Raw genomic sequence first — 20,823 nt, forward strand, 5'->3', positions numbered from 1 at the left:
CAACAATTCGCCCTTCTACATTTTTTTTGAAGAATAGGAAAGCCAGGCTGAAAACTTCTACAAAGACTGAAGCAGTACCACGCTCCATACTAAAATAGAACACCCACAAGGAAAAATAATATAAAGTTTTAACTCACAATAAGATGTTTAAAAAATAAACCATATTGGCACATATGGTACAGGATATAAACATGAACCTAGTTAATTATCCTATCAAGTTCTGAGGAGTTTTATAACCAGTGTTTTAAATTAGTAAGTTCTATATACATTCACATTCTTAGTTCTCTAACACCAAATTTTGTCACCACCACCCACCAGGCCAGCCAGTCCCCATCTCCATCTTATTATCCTGTCTTGTTTTACTTCATATGACTTTTTATAATTTGAAATTATCTTATATATGTCGTTGTCTGATTCACTCATTACTATTATAAACTTCACTACAGCAGGGACTTTACTTATCCTTATTTATCACTGCAATCCCAGTGTATAAATACAAAAACTATTTTTGTTAAATAAAACAAAAGTGACCTATTAAATTTCTTTTCTACATCAATGAAATGGAAAATCATAGCACTTATATGTTTCATAGTAATAATACAAGGTTTCCATTAAAGATGGTATTTGTCAAGTATAGAAATTGCATAAAACATGGTGTATTTGTTAAGAGTGTCAAAAATGGATATTTTGCATAAGAATATTTGCAGTAATTAAAAGTGCTAAGTTGACATACTACTTTATTAACTTCTACTTCATAAAGCCTCCAAATGTTATAGAACTCATGATTTGACAAAAAATACATTCTACATCTACTATGGAAAGTAAAAAGTTATTGCATATTTATACTATTTTTAAATATGAAAAAGGTAGCAACAAATAATAATATATTTAATACTTATATGACTAACTTGAGTATAGCAACTATATTAAAAGACTGAATACTTTGTCCCTCTATATTAACAATCTTATTATGTTTGGAGGAAAACTAAAGACCGTTCAGAATAATCATCATTTATTAGCGTTTTACAAAGTGTTTCACTTTGGTGAGAATATTATATGATTAGGTGCTATGAAATAGCACCTAGATTCTTTAAAACTCCACAAGCTACAGAGAAAAAAAAAAAATCAAAGTTGACTTCCAAAATTTTAAAATGTTTTTAAAAGAAAGAAAATCTTTTCAAAAGTAGCTTCCTATATGAAAGCTTTCTTTTGTATCAAATATTTTATCATCTTGTATCAAATGACTTTCTGATTAAACCTATTAAAATATTCACATATAATATACAGTATTTAAAGATATATTGTCTTAAAGTATTTATTTAATAACATCTATATAAAGTGACAGTACCCTATCTTTTGAAGAAAAGTCTCCTGGAAAATGCCCAAATTTCTCGAATACAGGGACCTTAGCAACTAAGTTTTTGGGGAACTTTCATCAAGTGAGAGCCCTACACTTATTTGAGACCCAGATCATGTTTGGGAAGATATACTATAAAGTTTTATAAAGTAATCCAACAGGGGCACCTGGGTGGTTCAGTTGGTTAAGCATCTGACTTCGGCTCAGGTCATGATCTCACAGTTGGTTAATTCAAGCCCTGCCTTCAGCTCTCTGCTGTCAGCACAAAGCCTGCTTTGGATCCTCTGTCCCTCTGTCTCTGTCCCTCCCCTGCCTGTGCACGCGCTCTCTCTCTCTCTCTCTCTCTTTCTCTTTCTCCAAAATAAACATTGAAAAAAATAAAGTAATCCAATAGGTCGAATAAGATGAGCTCTATGATTCACAAAGATGCAAGAGAAACCTTCCTATAAGTTTATTTTTAAAAAGTTAAAATCTACTTTAACAATTTAGAAAAGTATTGTCCTCTTGGGAATGCAAACTGGTATAGCCTCTGTAGAAAAGAGTATGGATGTTCCTCAAAAAGTTAAAAATAGAACTACCTATGATCCAGTAATCAACACTACTGGGTATTTATCCAAAACATTAATTCAGAGGGACACACACACCCCTATGTTTACTGCATTATTTACAATAGCCAAACCATGGAAACTGCCCAAGGGTCCATCGCTGGATGAATGGACAAAGAAGTGGTGTATGTATGTGTTCATGTGCTCACACATATATGCATACATTCTTTTTTAGGCTTTTTAATAATATTCCATTGTATATAATGAATAATATTCAGCCATAAGAAAGAATGAAATCTTGCCATTTGCAATACATAGATGGAGCTAGACAGTATAATGCTAAGCAAAATTAGAGAAAGACAAATACCATACGATTTCACTCATATGTGGAATTCAAGAAACAAACAATGAGTGAAGAAAAAAAACACACACAGAGACAGAGAGAGAGAGAGAGAGAGAGAGCGCGCGAGAACAGCAAACCAAGCAACAGATTCTTAACTATAGAGAACTGACGATTAACAGAAGGGAGGTGGGTGGGGGAGGGGTTAAGTAAGTAATGGGGATTAAGGAGTGCACTTGTGATGAACACTGGGTGATGTATGAAATTGTTGAATCCCTATATTGTACACCGGAAGCTGATATAACACTTTATGTTAACTATACTTAAAAGAAAAGAAAAAACCAAAATGTCCTCAATACAAAATTACTTATCTGAAATAAACACAAACCAATTATTAACCATAATTATTAACGATAATTATAACCATAATTGATTTGGTAAATTTCAGAAATAGACCCTAGTCTATGAATGATTAAGCAAGAATTATATTTAAGTGGAACAGAATAGTATTATGAATATCTGAAGCTAAAAAAATTTGAAGTGGATATAAAATTGCTGTAAAGATGACTTTCTAAACTTGAGCAAGCAAAAGTTATAACAAAATTATAGAAAATGAAACATTTTTATATTTCAAACTATTAAAAATCAAAAGCCAAATTGAGAAAATATATGTATATATATATATATTTTTTTCAACGTTTATTTATTTTTGGGACGGAGAGAGACAGAGCAAGAACGGGGGAGGGGCAGAGAGAGAGGGAGACACAGAATCGGAAACAGGCTCCAGGCTCTGAGCCATCAGCCCAGAGCCCGACGCGGGGCTCGAACTCACGGACCGCGAGATCGTGACCTGGCTGAAGTCGGACGCTTAACGGACTGCGCCACCCAGGCGCCCCGAGAAAATATATTTAAAAGGTAAATACTGAGGCACAATGAGCTGATGTGTGTAAATCATTAAAAACAAGACGAATGCAACACAGTTCACAAAGAAGGAAATACAAATGGACTAATAAACACTTGAAAAAAATGTTCAACTTTAGTAGCACTCAGAGAAATGTAAATTAAGACAAAACAAAATTTTCTAATTTATTAACAAAAAATTTTTAAAAAATGAGAATATTCAACCGAAGAATATTCATAAACTAACAGCTTTAAAAGTTGGTGAAATTAGAATATACTTTCAGAAATCAATTTGGCAACATGCATCAAAAAGTCTTAAAACTATCCTTTTCTATTCCATATCCTAATAATTATGAATATTTGTCAATCATTTATACATAAATGTATAACATTGAAAAGATAGAAATAATTATTGTTCTATGACCTCATTACTGACTAATGCAAAATAAATTAGATATGGCATATCCAGGTATTACAAATTACAGATTAAGACTCACAAGAATAACAGGAAACATTGAGAAAGTTCAGTGAGATGCTAAACAACATATTTACTCTATCATATAACTGTTTTTAAAAGGTAGAAAATTTTAAAACTGAAAGAAAAATGTGCCAAAATATTAAAAGTGATTTTTTTGGATAGGAGGATTATCGATAATGATCTTTTGGTCAACCACTTTTTAAGTGTTTTCTGTAACACAAAAGTATTATTTTTTAAGTTGGAAAAATAAAATAAACTTAGCTATTCTTAAAAATGAAATGCCTTCAGGAAAAATGCAAATTTGAATGAAAACATTATTGAGATTACATTGGATCTAACATATTCTTAAAATTTTTGCTTCTTATCAGGTTTTAACTTTCCAGATTGATAGAACAGAGAATTGCTGAGAGGCTCAGTATGATAGACCAGGGGGTCTGGGCAAAATCCACAAACAGTACAGCCAATTTGCCATCATATAAGTCATCTAAATGACTCTGGCCAATACTAAATGAGCCAGTGTTCAAATACCAGAATGTCTGGCAAATTAGGCAGTATTCAATTATTTTAAAATGATTTCCAGAAGCGTATTCTTAAAATCAATGTTAAACATTTCTGATCTCTATTTTAGTTAAAACTTTAAGAAATTTTTGAGAATACTTCCTGAATTTCAAGCGTACTCTTCTAAACAAGAAATTGTGCTTACGATTATTTTTTTCTCCTGGAAGAAACATGTGTGATACATTAAGGTACTCAGTTTGCTTTATTAAAGGTAAAATATGTCTGTAAAAGTGAAAGCAAAAAAGGCAAAAAGGCATCTCTGTCTACCCCTGGGGAAACTTTAGGTGAATTTGCAGCCCTGAGTTGTAAACTATGGTAATTTAGCAGTGAAGGTGATGGATTTTAATTAAAGCCTTCTGCAATCCTTAGTGGCTTAGAGGTGGAAGAGCCAAAAGTTTGAGGGAGTGAAAATGTAACTACAATTTCCTTAATTCTTTTGCTTCTAAGTTAGTGGTATCTTTATCTATCTATCTATCTATTTATTTTAAGAGAGAGAGTGCACCTGTGCACATGCGAGCAAGCAGGGGAGGGGTAGAGGGAGAGGCAGTGAGAAGCTCAAGTAGGCTCCATGCCCAGTGCGGACCCAACACGGGGCTGGATCCTGTGACCATGAGATCATGAGCTGAGCCAATATCAAGAGTCAGACGCTTAACCAACTGAGCCACCGAGGAACCTCAGTTCATTGTATCTTTCAGCTTTGGAATATATACATATATATATACACACATATATATATGTAAATATATATATATATATGTAAAACTGTAAAGCTGTTACTTTTCTATTTTTAATTTTTTTCCAAGAGTTTTTACTAAAGAAAGTTTCAAAATATACAAAAGTAGAGCAAATGAGACAGTGAACACACCCTTCCCGTTAAGCACCCATCACCCAACTTTGGCAATTACTATTTATCACCAATCCTGTTTCATCTACAAATTCCCCTCTACAAATTTCATCTACAAATATCCACTTAATTCCCCAGTCATGCTAGAGTATTTTGATTGAAATCTCAGACATATTTTTGTTTATAAAATTTCAGTATAAGCCTCTACAACATACTTTAAAATATATTCACAACAACATTGTCCTGTCTACAGGGGAAACATAATATTCAAACTTTTCAGACTCCCTTTGTCTACATTTTTTTTGGATTAGAATATATGTAAGTTTCATTTATGACAACTGATTGATAAATCTCTTAAGACTCTTTTAAATCAATACATTTTCCCTTCATCACTTTTTCCCTCCCTTAGAGTATCTTGTTGAAAAAATACTAGTTACTTGTCCAATAGAATTGACCCCTTTTCTATAGTTGTTAATTTATTGGTTGCCATAAATTATTACAGATTCGTTATTGATGTAGCAGTCAAGAGAGTGGGAATACTCTGGAACTACAAGATAGACCAGAGGACCAATATCACCTATGACCAATGACCAGTTAGAATAAAAGCATTACTTGTAACTAACAAGTAAACTAAAGGAGGAAAGCCCATTATTTAAAAAAAAAAAAAAATGCTCTACATTTTAACTATACAAATAAGTGACCATATCTTCTTTTTTTCACTGAAGTTTATTAAACTGCTAATAAAGGTACAAATTGCAAATTTGACAGTACTCACCAGTCTTCATTTCTAACAAGCGCTTTTTCTTTTGTTGGCGTTCAAGTCTTTCTTTCTCTGCTAATTCTTTGGCTATTTGGGCACGTTTTTCCCTTTCCTCTGCTTCTCTTTTTTTGATGTTCTCCTTTCTTGCTTGCTGTTACAAACAAATTTTGAAAAATGATCAATTTTAACCACAGTGATTGCCCAAAGAGAATGGAAAATTATTAATCTGTAGAGCTGTGATTAAATATCTTTTAGATAATGGCTACTTCTAATATTAGTAACAGTCTTTTAAAAGATTAGCACATGAACCCTTGCTAAATATGGATCTATAAATACAACTTATGTTTAAAGCACCTGCATCTTAGTAGAATCAACTAAGAGAAGGGAGACGAAACTAAAAATAAAAAAAGCACTTAATTGACAAATCAAAACTGTTTCCCTATATATATTTCCAAGAGGGTCTAGCAAATGTATTTGAGTCTTCCATACATCCTCTGCTAGGTAAAATATTGAGTACAAAAAAAGCAATTGGAGAAATGATAGAAAAGAGCTAAAAGTTTGCAAGGACTGTTTCATATAACAATCAATCATTTAATGATTTCCTCTCAGATAAAGACAAGTGTCATAGGATGACTAGAGGAATATTTGGTGTTTCAAAGACAGACCTCTGACTTCTCATCAAAGTCACCAAGTCACAATTATGGGATCTCAATAGGTATGTGATTTAATTCCTTATTTTCTAAGTTTTATACAAATCAAGAAACACCTCTCATGTGTCATTAGTGGGAATTAAGAGGTAAACAAGGATTTTTTATGTGCCAACAGCATAGCTCATGCTACAATCTCCTATGTTCTCAGTACCAATGAATTCAAACAAGCTATCTAATTGCTAGTTTATCACTAATGGTATTAAATAGAAAGTGCTTTTTTTATTTGGGAGGAAACTTTCAGTTTTCTACTGTCATAGCCTTGTTTTTGTAAACCCTAGAGATAGTGCAAGTTCTTCACTTAAAATCAAATAGCAAAATTTAAAATTATCGACCAAAACAATGAAAAGCACATGGGAAAAGAGGAGAAAACAAAAAGCCTTGAGGCAATATTAATTCATACATCTAGCCCTTCATTCAAGAAATACTGAGACACTGAGTGGTAAGTGGTATTATTCCAAGCATTTGACATATATATGTGTGTGTGTGTACATATATATACACACACACACACACACACACATATATATATATGATTTATAATATACATGCATATGCACATACACAATTCTAAAACAAGTTCTATATTCTGTGTGATAGGGTGGTACAGGAAGCAAAGACGGAAAATAATATGAAAATTTTGAAAAAATTGTATCATGAAAAAAAAGAGTGATGTGATAGAAGGCTTGGGGGGGGGAGTTACTTCATATTAAGTGGTATAGATAAGGCCTATATCAGATAAGACCCCATTCACTGATTTCATTGATGCTGAAACTTCAATATCAAGAAGCTAGCTAGGTGATGATCTGGGGGAGATCAAACGCAAAGGCTGTTGGTGGGTTTGAGAGACAGAAGGCCAGTATGGTGGTATAAGATGAGGTCAGGAGCCGTGCCAGATCATTTATAGAGTCTTCTAGGCTAAGATAGGGAAGGTTGGACTTTCTTTTAAGGGAACCAGAAAACAACTGGAAATTTTCAAGTAAGAGAATGCAAGACTAAGCACTCTAAGATACAAGTGCTAACCAACCACCTTTGTTCCAAAAAGTAGGATCTCCCTCTTAAGCAAATGGATTTGTTCACTGTCTAGTGTGTAAACTGAGGCAAAGGTTGGGCAGTCTTATTAGTTCTTAAAAAAGATTGGGTTTCCCAAGTTCAAGATTTTCCTCCAGTAATACAAACCACTGTGTATGTAGGTATTAAATCTGGCCTTCTTCACATTTCCCTGTGGGAATTTAGACTCAGGAATGAACAAAGAACTGTTTACTATGGCTGTTGCTATAATAAATTCTTTGACTCTATAGTCTTGTGTTTTCTGCCAACGTCCATGAAACAATGGCAGGCTAACAAGGTAAATTCTCCTACTCCTCACAGTTCATGACATATATTAATACTATTACTGCTAAGCTATGAAATAGCAGCTGCAGTAATAGGTGCTTTCCTATGCAATCTCTCCAATCCTCAGAATGGATTCTGCATTTTCCACTTGGCACTGGCTGGTTAAATAGTTGTTCACTACAATGATTTCTGTAAGAGGCAGAGGCAAGACTTGAAAGCTAGGGGTAGTCTATGTTCTTTCCACCATGCTGCTTCATATTACGGGAGCAAATGTTAGGCACAAAGTATACGACAATAGCCACTATAAGAATTGACATAAGGAAGGTAGGAGAAGGCTACATAAAAGTAGAAAAGAAGTGTGTTTTCAAAGACGAACATGTATACACATCCATGTGTGCACATGCGCACACATGGGTACCCACGTTTGTATATGTAACAAAGATTGAGTAGAAAGACCGGATTGTGGTGGAGAAAAAAAACAAGCAAATATTCAAGTGTCAAAACTGTATTTCTTGCTTGAGGGAAATAAATAAGAGGAACCTGCAATAGATAAAAAATATATCATGTAGCTTATTTATGAAACTTAAAGTACAAAATTTTCTGATGTAAATTTTCTACTTTAATGACTGGATGCATTTCAATGAGCACATTTAAAAGACAACTTATTAGCAGACATAATTGCCACACTCTTTTAGTATTCCATTGGGCAGTAAAAAGTCAAAATTACTTCCTAGGACCTATAAAATAATGTTTACATTTAGAAATAAGGTCTGAAGTAATTCTTAAAGTTATTTTACTTTATGGAAAATACACTATTGATTTTCATTTAAAAGCCAATCTCATTTAAAGCATATCTTCTTCTGACATTATAACTATTAGAAGAATTTTAGCTGGAAAAATACCAACAGACAGCACAGAAATAGGTATTTAGTCTGAAACTAATATCCCGGTTCAAACAGTAATTTGGAATTTTCTTTATTCTAAATGTTGAGAAGCAAAAGTAGCCAAAAACGGAAAAGATGAACAGTTAGAGAACCACATTATTTTAGATACAATTGCCTCTTAGTTACGTCAACTCTACATTCCAAACTAGAAAGAAAAATTAGAGAAGAGCTATACATAAAGATGGCTAGCTCTAAGACATTGATTTGTTTAATCATCTTATTTTATTTTCTTAATGTTTATTTATTTTTGAGAGAGACAGAGACAGAATGCGAGTGGGTTAGGGGCAGAGAGAGAGGGAGACACAGATTCCGAAGCAGGCTCCAGGCTCTGAGCTGTCATTACAGAGCCCAACACGGGGCTCGAACTTACAAGCTGCGAGATCATGACCTGAGGCGACACTCAACCGACTGAGCCACCCAGGCACCCCAATCATCTTATGTATGTATGTATGTATGTATGTATGCATGTATGTTTTTAGTATAGTTGACACAGTGTTACATTAGTTTCAGGTGTACAACTTAGTTATTTGACAAGTTTACATATATTATGCTATATTCACCTTATTCTTAATGCAGCTTTTTATTTAGTAAATTGGCAAATTAATTGCACTGCCACCAACTACTTTCATCTATGCAATGCCAAAAACTTTCTTTAGGTGCTTGCAGATCGTCCCAGATAGAGCCCGGTACATGCTCCTGTCTGAAAGATCTATGGGCTTACCAGTCTACAGCAATGACCACAGAGGGTTTTAAAACTTCAGTCACATTTTGACTGTTCAATTCAAAGGCATGATCAATAATTTACCTGAGTTCCTAAGGCTCACATGTATTTTATGGTAACAGCAAACTCTAAACTATCTACATAAAAATACACAGGTATGTTAATAACTATGTGTATAAAAACATATAGATATGTCAAATATATGTGCATATGTGTGTGTATATTCTGAAAGAAAATGAGTTCACGGTTATTTCCTACCTATAATTTATGTTTTCTGCATAGCAAATGTAACAACAAGAACTTTGCCACAACTAGTTTAAATATACATTATAGCATCATACATTTTGTCTCAGAGAAACCAAAATGACCCAAAGCCAGTGAATTTCAATGAATGTGCACACATGTGTTGAATTTAGAACAGTCTGGCAGAGTGTAATCCTTCCTAAGTTGTGGCTATTCTCATAAACATTATCTTTGAGTTTATAAACAAATTCCATCATCTTTATTATAAACTTCTGTGACTTGATTTTTCCACTCAACATTATATTTCTAAGATTCATTCACATTTTTATGTATAAACCGCACCTCATTTTCACTGCTTGTAATATGAAGTCATCTCCCTACTGACTCACTTATCAGTGGGATTTGAATTGCTTTGGATTTTTGACTATGACAAACGAGGCAGATACATTTTTGCTCACATCTCCCGTGCATATGTGTATGAGTTTTTTTTATAGTAGATCCCATTACTTGGTTCTTAAACCTTTTCAGAAACTGTTGACAGTGTCTTTAAGCAGAAGAGAACAGGACATCTTAGAACGTAACACAAACAGTAAGGATATTCTTTGTTGACGCTTTGTTTTTGTTCTAAAAGAGTGCTGGGTCCACTTATAAAATATCATTTGACAATGTGGGTTATGACCAAAATAGTTTGAAACCCACTGCTCTCTTGGGTAGAAGTGGAGTTGATAATAAGGGGAGAAGTTCATCATCAAGCTTACTAGATGGTGTCAAAGAGCTTCCACAGTGTGCCAAAAGATACAGCCACCATTAGTGCATAATCATAGCCTAGATACTAACCAAATTGTTATCATCAGTCTTCTACTTGGCAGCTTATAATGGTATCCCATCGTGCTTTTAACTTATATATCTATGGTTACTAATTAGTTCAAGTTGCTTCTCACATGTTTATAAAACATTTGGATTTCCTACTCTGTGAAATGCCTTTCGGATCTTTTACCCACTTTTTTGTTAGGCTGTTTATCAGTTTCTTAATTTGCAGTTCTTTAAAATATTCTGAATACGAATCTTTTGTTTGTTTTATATTTTAGATTTTAACTGTCATCATACTTCATTTACCTATGCTGTCTTTCAGTAAAGAGAAGTTGTTAAATGTAGTAAAAGGTATTTTTTTAAGAAATTGGGATGCCTGGGTGGCTCAATCTGTTAAGCGTCCGACTTCGGCTCAGGTCATGATCTCATGGTTCGTGAGTTCGTGCCCCTTATAGGGCTCTGTGCTGACAGCTCAGAGCCTGGAGCCTGCTTCAGGTTCTGTGTCTCCCTCTCTCTCTGCCCCCTCTCCCACTCACACTCTGTCTGTTTCTCTCGCTCAAATAAACATTAAAAAAAAATTAAAAAAAAAAAAAAAAAAAAAAAAAGAAATCCTTCCCTACTTCAAAGACAAAGATAATCTTCTATGCTTTCTTTTTAAGCTTTAACAATGCTATTCACATTTTAGTACCTACTTTATCTGGAATCAATGTTTTCGAGTAGTATGAGGTGGGGATCCTATTTACTTTTTTCTATTGAAAATGAGTTGAACTGTAACATTTCACAACTAGCCTACCCTTTCTTTGCCCACTGATCAGCAAAGCCCATTCTTCTGTATTTCAAGTGGCCATATATGTGTTGATGTTTGGGGGCTGCTTTAGTCTGTTTGGTCAATATATCCATGTCTGAATCAGTAACACTCTGTCTTATTATAGCTCATATCTGATTTTCCTTCTTTAGAATTGTCTTTACTCTTTCTGGGCCTTTACTCAGCCATCTAGTTTTCAGAGCAAACTTACTGAAGTTTTTGGAAAGGTCTATTAGGATTGCGAACAGAATTGCTCTGATTCTGCAGATTTAGATTAAATTGGGATCTTTATGATATTGACTCTTTCTGTTAACAAACATGATGGGGCTCTCCATTGACTTAGGATATATATAGTATATATCCTAACTTATTATATGACTTTGTGTGTATATATATATGTTTATAGGTATATATATACTCATATATATATGTGTATAGGTATATATATACTTATATATATATATAAGTATATAGTATGTGTGTGTATATATATATAAGTGTATGTATATAAGTGTATATATGTATATGTGTGTGTGTGTGTATATATATATACACACACACACTAGTATCCTATCAGTTTAGAATAATCATTTCATTAAATTTGGTAAAACTCATATGTAAAACTTTCTGGGCCAAGTATTTAATTTACTTGAAGATTCTAAATAAGTTATTAAATTAAAAATTAGTTATAGACTTATTCAAGCTTTGATTTTCTTTCAAAGTCAGTTTCAATTATGTTATAATTTTTCTAGAAACTTATCTGTATCATCAACCTATCCAGTCTGGCCTATAAATTTTTATAGTGTGCTTGTCTCTTTTTACTATCTTCTGTATGTATAATTATATTCCTTATTACGTCTTTAATATTTTTTCCTCATTAACCTTTTCAGAAACTTATCTAATTGTCTTTTCAAAATAATCATGGTTTAGCTTTTCAAAAATTCTCTAAGTCATTTTTTCCTTCATTCCTTTATTTTCCTATTTTTTCTAGGATTATACAATTCCTTTTTAACTTCTGAAGTTGGATGTTTAATTTTCAGTCATTCTGATTTTTTAACATAAACATTTAGAGTATAAATTTCTTTATACCACTATTTTGCTGTGTTCCATAAATTCTTCAGGTCTAATTTTACTCTAGGATTTCCTTCTTGACACATGAGTTATTTCATGTGATTTTAGAATTTGCAAAACAGAGATTTTAAAATTTCATCCTTTTAAAAATTTCATCACTAATTTCATACTATTGTAGTTAATGAACGAAGCTGCACCTTAGAAATACATCAAGATTTCACGGTCTCTAGTATGTGATTACTTTGATAAAAGCACCACTTATGGTTGAGAGGTGTACTCTAATTGTTGAGTTGGGTTCTCTATCTATTACATTGAATCAACTGTGTTAATTGAATTGCTTAAAGCTCCCATATCTTTAATGATCAATTAGAGAACTTTGTTGAAGATCCAAATATAATGCTAACTCTATCAACTTATTCTAGAAGTTATACATTTTTACATGTTTGTTTTGGTGCCATGTTATCATTCACATGAAAATTTTTGACTTGTACCTTTCTGAAGAATTAAGCTTTCTATCAGCATGAATATTCCCTTGTCTTTAAGTCTATTTTATCTGTTACCACCATAGTTTCCCTCTTTCTTTTGATTAATATTGCATTTCATTACCTGTTCTGTTACTTTAAACCTTTCCATGTATTTGGGTTATAGGAGGTCTCAAACAGCACAAGGCTACATTGTTTAACCAATCTTAGTCTTTAAAATTTTTATCGTGACTTATGAAATACTTGTTTCCACCACCTTATATTATTCGTTTTATTGGTCCTCCTTTATCTATGCCACTTATATATGTATGTATGTATGTATGTATGTATGTATGTATGAATGAATGAATGTATATCTTTCTTGGTTCATTTCTCCCCCTATGGTTTTGAATCTATGCTGGAACATCAATCCTTTTACTGGTTATCTTGGTAATTTTATCACACAAATTAATTTAACAAGGCCTAACGTTCACTGATAGTTTTATCTCCTTTCCTCTCCTTTGAACAATACAGAAAGATAAAACACCTGAACTCCAAACACCTCATTCAATTTATTTAACAACGTTGTCCAGTAGTTAAGCTCTATGCCTCCCTTTTCTACAAAACAAGTTAGACATTATTTTATTGTATACGTTTTTTATATTTAGTTTAATGGTAAGTATGCCTTCTTGTCTCTCAATTCTTTCTGAAGAAAAAGAAAATGTTGTTTCTTTAAATACATCCTGTAGAGCTGGTGTCAGAAAACTGTAATCTTGGGCTGGCCAGCAATTGTAAATAGTTATATCAGACATAGCCACACCCACTCACTTACATACTGCCTATGACTGCTTTTGCACTGCTACTGAAGAACTGAGTAGTTATTAACATTAAGCTTGCATATATTTACTATACGGCCCATTAAACAGCCAATCCCTGCTTTGGAGGATCCTTCAACAGAGAGATGTTCATGAAAAATAACCCTTTCTCCTTGAAGACTTCCCCAACTTTCTCACAAGACAGCCATATTTTAAAATAGTTTGTTGTGTTGTGGTGGGATTGATCTTTGAGAGTCTCTATTATTATGAGAGAAAATTCTCAAAAGTGTATTCTTAAAGAAGGCTGACCAACACATCTTTGTTTCTTAAATATTTTTATATAATGTGTCGATTATGATAGACTATATATTTTTCTGGGTAACATACTTACGTGTTTTAGGATCCAAAGGTAAACAATTTAACAAGGAACAGCCATATAAAATCCTGGGTGCTCACTCAAATAAGTTTGTTGAATGGACAATCAAGAATATCATCAAAAATACAATAAATATGACATTTCACTACTGGCAGAAATAATTTAAAAATGAGTTTATTATTACTTATTAGAAAGGCAGTGTAAAGGTTAGAAGGAAATCTAAAGTCTTATTGTCTTTGTCAGAATCTCCATCTGGCACTAAATAGCTATGTAACTTGTGTCTCAGTTTCCTCTTTTGTAAAATGGGCAAAATAATACCTACTTTATAGTGATATTGTAAGAATTAAATAAAATGCCTGGCATACAGTAAAATCTATGTAAAACAGCAATTATCAATAATATTAGTAATATTACTAATTTATATTATTTCCGTTATATGTCATTAATGAAATGCCCCACTAATTATTTATTTGGGAACAAATCAAGGAAGAGCCACTTTCTAGCTTGCAATGATCATATATGCTTCTGTATATATGAGGAAGTGTCAATTCTCATAGTACCTATGAGAATATAGTTTTCCATTCAGAGATGTTGGAATATGACTGTACATTGACTCGACAGGAAGTTCCTCCAAAGCATGTACCCAATGCAGCTGGATTACTTGGCAGGGAAGTTACAGAGGTGAATTAAATATGGGAGGCAAGATATACTCTTGATCTCAAGTCTAGTTATTTACCACTAAAAATTTATTTTCATATATATATAGACACATGTTTTAATACTTCTAAATCTAATATACTTTATGAGCTTTTATTCTGAAAAAGAGAGTTTAGTTTCCTGTTTCCCGCCCCCCCCCCCAAAGAATTGCTTGCATTTCAAATTAAGATAGTCTTGGTAAATTAACTTCAAAACTTGCCCAATGACACAAAATTTGCTTTCCTCAAAAGCAAAATTTAAAAAACCAACGTGCACAATGCCTCCTTCCAGCTTAATAGTCTATTATATACTGTTTCTTGAAATACTTAAAAACTTATTTTATAAGAGAAAAATTGTAACATAAGAATATAAGTGGACTTCCACAGATCTCAACTTTTTGATCATACCTCATCTCCGTTTCTAACTCTTAGCTCATTTACATAGTTTTATCTACCCAACTCAACATTTTCAACCTATGATAATATTCTATATATTTTTGTAACTCCAAAAACTACTGGAGATTTTATTATATAAGAAAGTTGAAAAGATTATAAATGTCTTCTTATTCAGAGTTATATTTCTTTCAACATTAATGAATATTTAAACTATGCAAACCAGGGATCTCTTCAGTTTTCACTGAACTCAAAAATCTTTTCTTCCTAAGTATTTTATTTTTGTCTCAGATTCCTAACATAAGATTAGAAAACCAGATTTAAATCTGCATGCTTTCTAGAGGGATACAGGTATCAGGTACTATGAAAACACAGGCTAATTTTCTCAAAATAAACAACTACTTAAGAGTCCACCATGTTCCCACTAAATGCTTTTTTTAATAGGAGTTTACTCAATTTTAAGAAGAGGCAATGTTCAAACATACTAATGAAGCTTTCTAGAAATTCCTGATGACGCCATTTTCAGGAAGAAATGGAAAATATTTTAACTAAGAAAACCTTAAAAATGTATTCCTGTACTATTCCTGTATTGAAACACGAAAGAAAATAATTTTTTCTTAGAATTACCAGACACAAACGTCTTTAAGAATACAAAGTATGTGATCTACTTGTTCATTTTCCATCAAGTCTCCCTTTCTTTCTTTCTTTCTTTCTTTCTTTCTTTCTTTCTTTCTTTCTTTCTTTCTTTCTTTCTTTCTTGTTCCTTATGTTTATTTTCAGAGAGAGAAAGACAGAGCATGAGCGGGGGAGGGGCAAAGAGAGAGGGAGACACAGGATTTGAAGCAGGCTCCAGGCTCTATGCTGACAGACAGACATGGGGCTCGACCCCACAAACCATGAGATCATGACCTGAGTTGAAGTCGGTCACCTAACCAATTGAGCCACCCAGGCATCCCCCCCTGTTTTTTTTTCCATCAAGACTTGCTTTTGTAACTGAATACAAAAGTTCCCCCCCAACATGCAAAAGATAAACAATGGATTAGAATTACCTTGTGGAAAATTATTCTTAGAAATCCCTATTTGCAGTAATTATAGGGTAGATGCTTTATAAGGGACTCTAGAATGATAGTAAAAATTAAATTCTCTGGTATTATCAAATTCAATGAAAAAATGCTCTCAATGAGAATAGGAGAGCATAATATACGGTATACGGGCACAAACAATCCATCATCTTAACGTTCAATAAGGTGGTGTTATTAGTTGAACTTTTTATGACCATGAAACTTAGGAAAATGGGAAACTATGCTTTGAGAATGTCCCCAAGAATGTGCAGGTGCTGATGAATTAAACTGCTTCAGCTGCAAGTTGCTCTTTTCTGTAAAAATCAGTCTCAGGTGAAACAACACATTACTTATTAGCCCATCAGGGATTTAACAATACTGACCCATCATCATTATGCCATGAGTTTGTTTGCAATTCTTTCAAACATTTTGTAAAATCCTCAAGTAAATGAGATATTTCAATCTATTCTGTGACATCTGTAACACAGAGAGAGTATGAAATATTCATAACTGTGGTTTCCCAAAGTACAACTTGATTTTCCAGTAAGTGTGTTTTCTCCCCTTGTGTTCTGAAGTGATATAGTAATTTAAATATTCTTTTTATCCCCCCAAATGTGAGGCTAAATAAAGGCACAGCTAGGCACAAGATGGTAGTCATGAAGTACAGTGCTTAAAGGTAGACTTGGTGATAGGGCCTATCACCTATCACTATTGTTGTTTTGAGTTATTACTACCACCTCTTAGTTAGGAAAGCAAGGAGAACATCCAACTAAAGCCCCACAATATTCCATGTAAACCTGGTCATGTTTAAAACATAACATTAAAAGTAGCCTTAAGATGGGGGGCACCTGGGTGGCTCAGTCAGTTGGGCGTCTGACTTCGGTTCAGGTCATGATCTCGTAATTGGTGGGTTTGAGCTCTCTTTTGGGCTCTGTGCTGACAGCTCAGGACCTGGAGCCTGCTTCTGAGTCTGTGTCATCTTCTCTCTCTGCCCCTCTCCCACTCATGCTTTGTCTCTGTCTCTCTCTCTCAAAAAAAAATAAACACAAACATGGGCATTGAGGAGGGCACCTGTTGGGATGAGCACTCGGTGTTGTATGGAAACCAATTTGACAATAAACCTCATATTTAAAAAATACATAAATAAGTAAATAAACAAAAAAATTAAAAACAAATAAACATTAAAGTTTAAAAAAAAAAACACTGAAGTCAACAGTGTGTGCACTCTGTCTTGTTCAGAATGCAGAGGACCAATATCTGATGTACAAAGAGCATGCCATTTTGTTCATTTTTGCTTGTGGTACCCTAATTTAATGTTGTATTTTCAATTACATGGGTTAATAGACTTATTATTATGTATTATTTTTTCCCATTATCTATCAATAGTTGACCTTATCACTTTATTAGAATAATCCAGTCTTTACCTTTTGCTAATATTACTTCAGTGAACAAACTAAATATTTAAAATGTAAAAGGGAAATACAAATTACCAGTCATTTAATCACATAGACCTGTCAGATGCACTAATAATCCCACTAAGCAATGTGTAGTAAAAATAAATCTTATCAGTAAAGAGAAAATGTAAGTCAATTAGTCTAGCTGTGTTTTTACTGTGAAAAGACTAACAATTAAAGATTAGAAGAACCTATCATAATTATTTTCAAGGTTGCAAGTCTAAAATATTCAGCACCTGGAATAGCTCTAATTCCTTAAAAATCAGATAGTAAAGGATATGAAGAAAAACATCCTAGAGCTAAAATATTTGGGTTTTTTTCTAGGTTTGGGGCTTTATACCTCCAACTATGATCTCAGAATAACAACGGTGCCAATGAAGACAATTTGTAAGCTGTAAACTCAACAAAACAAGCAACGAGAGAAGATATTTCCTATAACTACCCAAGTTGACTCACCATCCAACCAGATGACTTTTTCACATGCTTCTTTTCTCTGATAACATGATCAATGTACAGGACTTAAGAAGCACACGGGAAAAGCTTAGTGCTTTGGAATTCCTATTGGTCACCTAGTTAGTCCATACAATGGTTATCATGTTATCATGGCATTTACAGTTGACAAGGATCAGATTTGTATAACTTAAATGATCAGTTTTGTTCTGGCTGTCCTCCATATCAAAAATATTTGTATACTAAAAATACCCCCTCATTGGATGATTTCATTTTTGTTTGGCAAATCACTACTTCAGTCTCAGTATTCAGAAGAGAGAAATTATATTTGATCAATCCATGCAGCAAGATTAAATGAGTTACAACTGATTTTATTTTTGTTCACTACACAGTGTATTTCAATTGTATGAACGAAAAATCAACTTAAAGTCTTCAAGTAACATGAATGATGGATCTTTAAATGGATCAAACATAACTTTAACAGAATTGTAGAAATAATCTAAACACAGAGCTATTATTGAAAAATAGGTACTCCTTATTTAGTTCAAAGTGTCTATATAGAAGCATTACAAAAAAAAAGGGAGAAATCCTTAAAATACGGATTCTGTTATCATGAGATGGGAGAGGTGAAAATTATTTCTATTCTCTGTAGATAGCTAACTTGTTTTGGGGGTATATGTACATTATGTCATTTGATCTTCAAAATGCAACATCCTGAAGAAACACAAGCTGTTATTAACAGGAAACAGGCTCACTAAGGTTAAGTAACTTGGCCACAGTCTTATCACCCTGGGTGTTCTGATGCCAGAGCTTTCACTGTCAGCCATTGCTGTCTTCCCCAAAATAAGACAACTGGCAAAATACCACTGTTAAAAACAAGCACAAAGGGTGAATTCATAAGTAAGTTAAGATTTGAAGAAAACAGAGTGACTCCTTTCTCAATGATTGCCATTACACAATTCGGATGGGAGGTATATACGTAGGAAAGAAAATTTAGGGGAGGAATCGACAGGACTTCAGGGACAAGAAAAGAACAAATGCAAAGTTTGGCACATATACTCAAAACTGGAACACAGAAAAGAAAGGAAGACCTAACGGAGGCCACCCCACCTTTTGTGTGTGTAATAGTAATCCCTTTTAAGGCAAGGATTGCTTTTCCTCGCCCTCAAAATCCTAACCCAAGTGGGGTGCCCAGATATGCAGGGTCTTAGAAACTATTAATAAAGAAGGATGTCCAGTAATCTTTTCCAGTACTTTAAAATCCCTACAGGAGGGGCGCCTGGGTGGCTCAGTCGATTAAGCATCTGACTTCAGCTCAGGTCATGATCTTGCGGTTCGTGAGTTCAAGCCCCGCGTCGGGCTCTGTGCTGACAGCTCAGAACCTGGAGCCTGTTTCAGATTCTGTGTCTCCCTCTCTCTCTCTGACCCTCCCCTGTTCATGAGCTGTCTATCTCAAAAATAAATAAACGTTAAAAAAAATTTTTTTTTAAATAAAATCCCTACAGGAAATGTTAATGTGCTCAGAAAAAGAGCTACAAGAACCAAAAAATGTGACTTCTTTAAGTGTAGTCACTCCAATTCTGTGTTGGAATATATGAAATTGTAAATTCAGAGGCTCATCATAGCAGTTACATATGTATAATTAAAACAGAAAATTGACAGAGACCCATAAATACAGAGAACAAACTGGTGGCTGTCAGAGGGGAGAAGGCTGGGAGGATGGGCAAAATGGGTGAAGGGGAGTGAGAGATCCAGGCTTCCAGTTATGGAATGAACAAGTCATGGAGATGAAAGATATACCATAGAGAATATAGTCAATGATGTTGTGTCATGGCAGACGGTATCTACACTCGCAATGTGCACAGCATAATATACAGAGGTGCTGAATCACTATGCTGTGCATGTGAAACTAATGACACAATGTGTATCAACTATACTTCAAATAAATAAACAGAAAAATTACATATTCTTAATAATTATAATTTGGTATGAAAATTGTTTTCAAACATGTTATCTAAAAGGGAACAAGTAACAAAGGAGAGCAAAGAGGGGGAAGCATTCAGAAGTATTCCTGTAAGATGAGGTTGTTAAGCAAAATAAACAAGGTGTCAGATGAAATTTGCTTAAGGAGTTAAGAGTGTTGTTGCACTGTGCTAATAATTCTGGTTAAAGAAAGAGAAAAGCAAAAGAACTTTCAATGAGGAGAAAGGAAAGCCTCACCAAGATAAGAAAAATTTTAAAGAAGAGACCATGTATTTCAGGGATGAGTAAAGGCGCTTTGAGCAGAATTCTCTAATATAAATATGAATGGGAAGTGGGGCTAGGACATACATTATGCTTCAAGGCCACAGGGACCAATGACACACATGAAAATTAGGTATATACTCAAAGGACCAACATGAACATTCTACAGCTGTTAGGTAAGAAAAAGGGGAATGGAGTGTCCCAGTAAAAGCCGACAAAAATTCCATAATGGGCTCAATTCATCCCATAGAAGCATGCACCTCTATGAGTAATGGGCACATTGGTAGTTGCATCTAACAGTGAGTCCAAAATCAATCACAAGTGGAAGATGATGATTATCGTTCTACAACACTACACACCTGAAGGCATGAACTTCACTTGGTGAAGCTTGATGCCTGGTAGGACAGTGATTTGCTTAGCCTACAGTGCAGGGTCAAACATTTCCACCTAGTACCT

The 20,823-nt window shown here is 33.8% G+C and overlaps 1 protein-coding gene across 6 annotated transcripts in view; it reads right to left on the bottom strand.

Annotated features, from left to right (window-relative positions):
- The window catches only part of DIAPH3 (diaphanous related formin 3), a 510,352-nt gene that overhangs the window by 172,331 nt on the left and 317,198 nt on the right, over positions 1 to 20,823 (bottom strand). For all 6 annotated transcript variants that reach the window (XM_045478449.1, XM_045478422.1, XM_045478414.1 and 3 more), the window contains one exon: positions 5,798 to 5,933. In XM_045478449.1, coding sequence (XP_045334405.1) covers positions 5,798 to 5,933 — 136 coding nt within the window. The remainder of the gene's footprint in view (positions 1 to 5,797; positions 5,934 to 20,823) is intronic.

Source organism: Leopardus geoffroyi, chromosome A1 (genome assembly GCF_018350155.1).
Source record: "Leopardus geoffroyi isolate Oge1 chromosome A1, O.geoffroyi_Oge1_pat1.0, whole genome shotgun sequence".
Classification (NCBI taxonomy): domain Eukaryota; kingdom Metazoa; phylum Chordata; class Mammalia; order Carnivora; family Felidae; genus Leopardus; species Leopardus geoffroyi.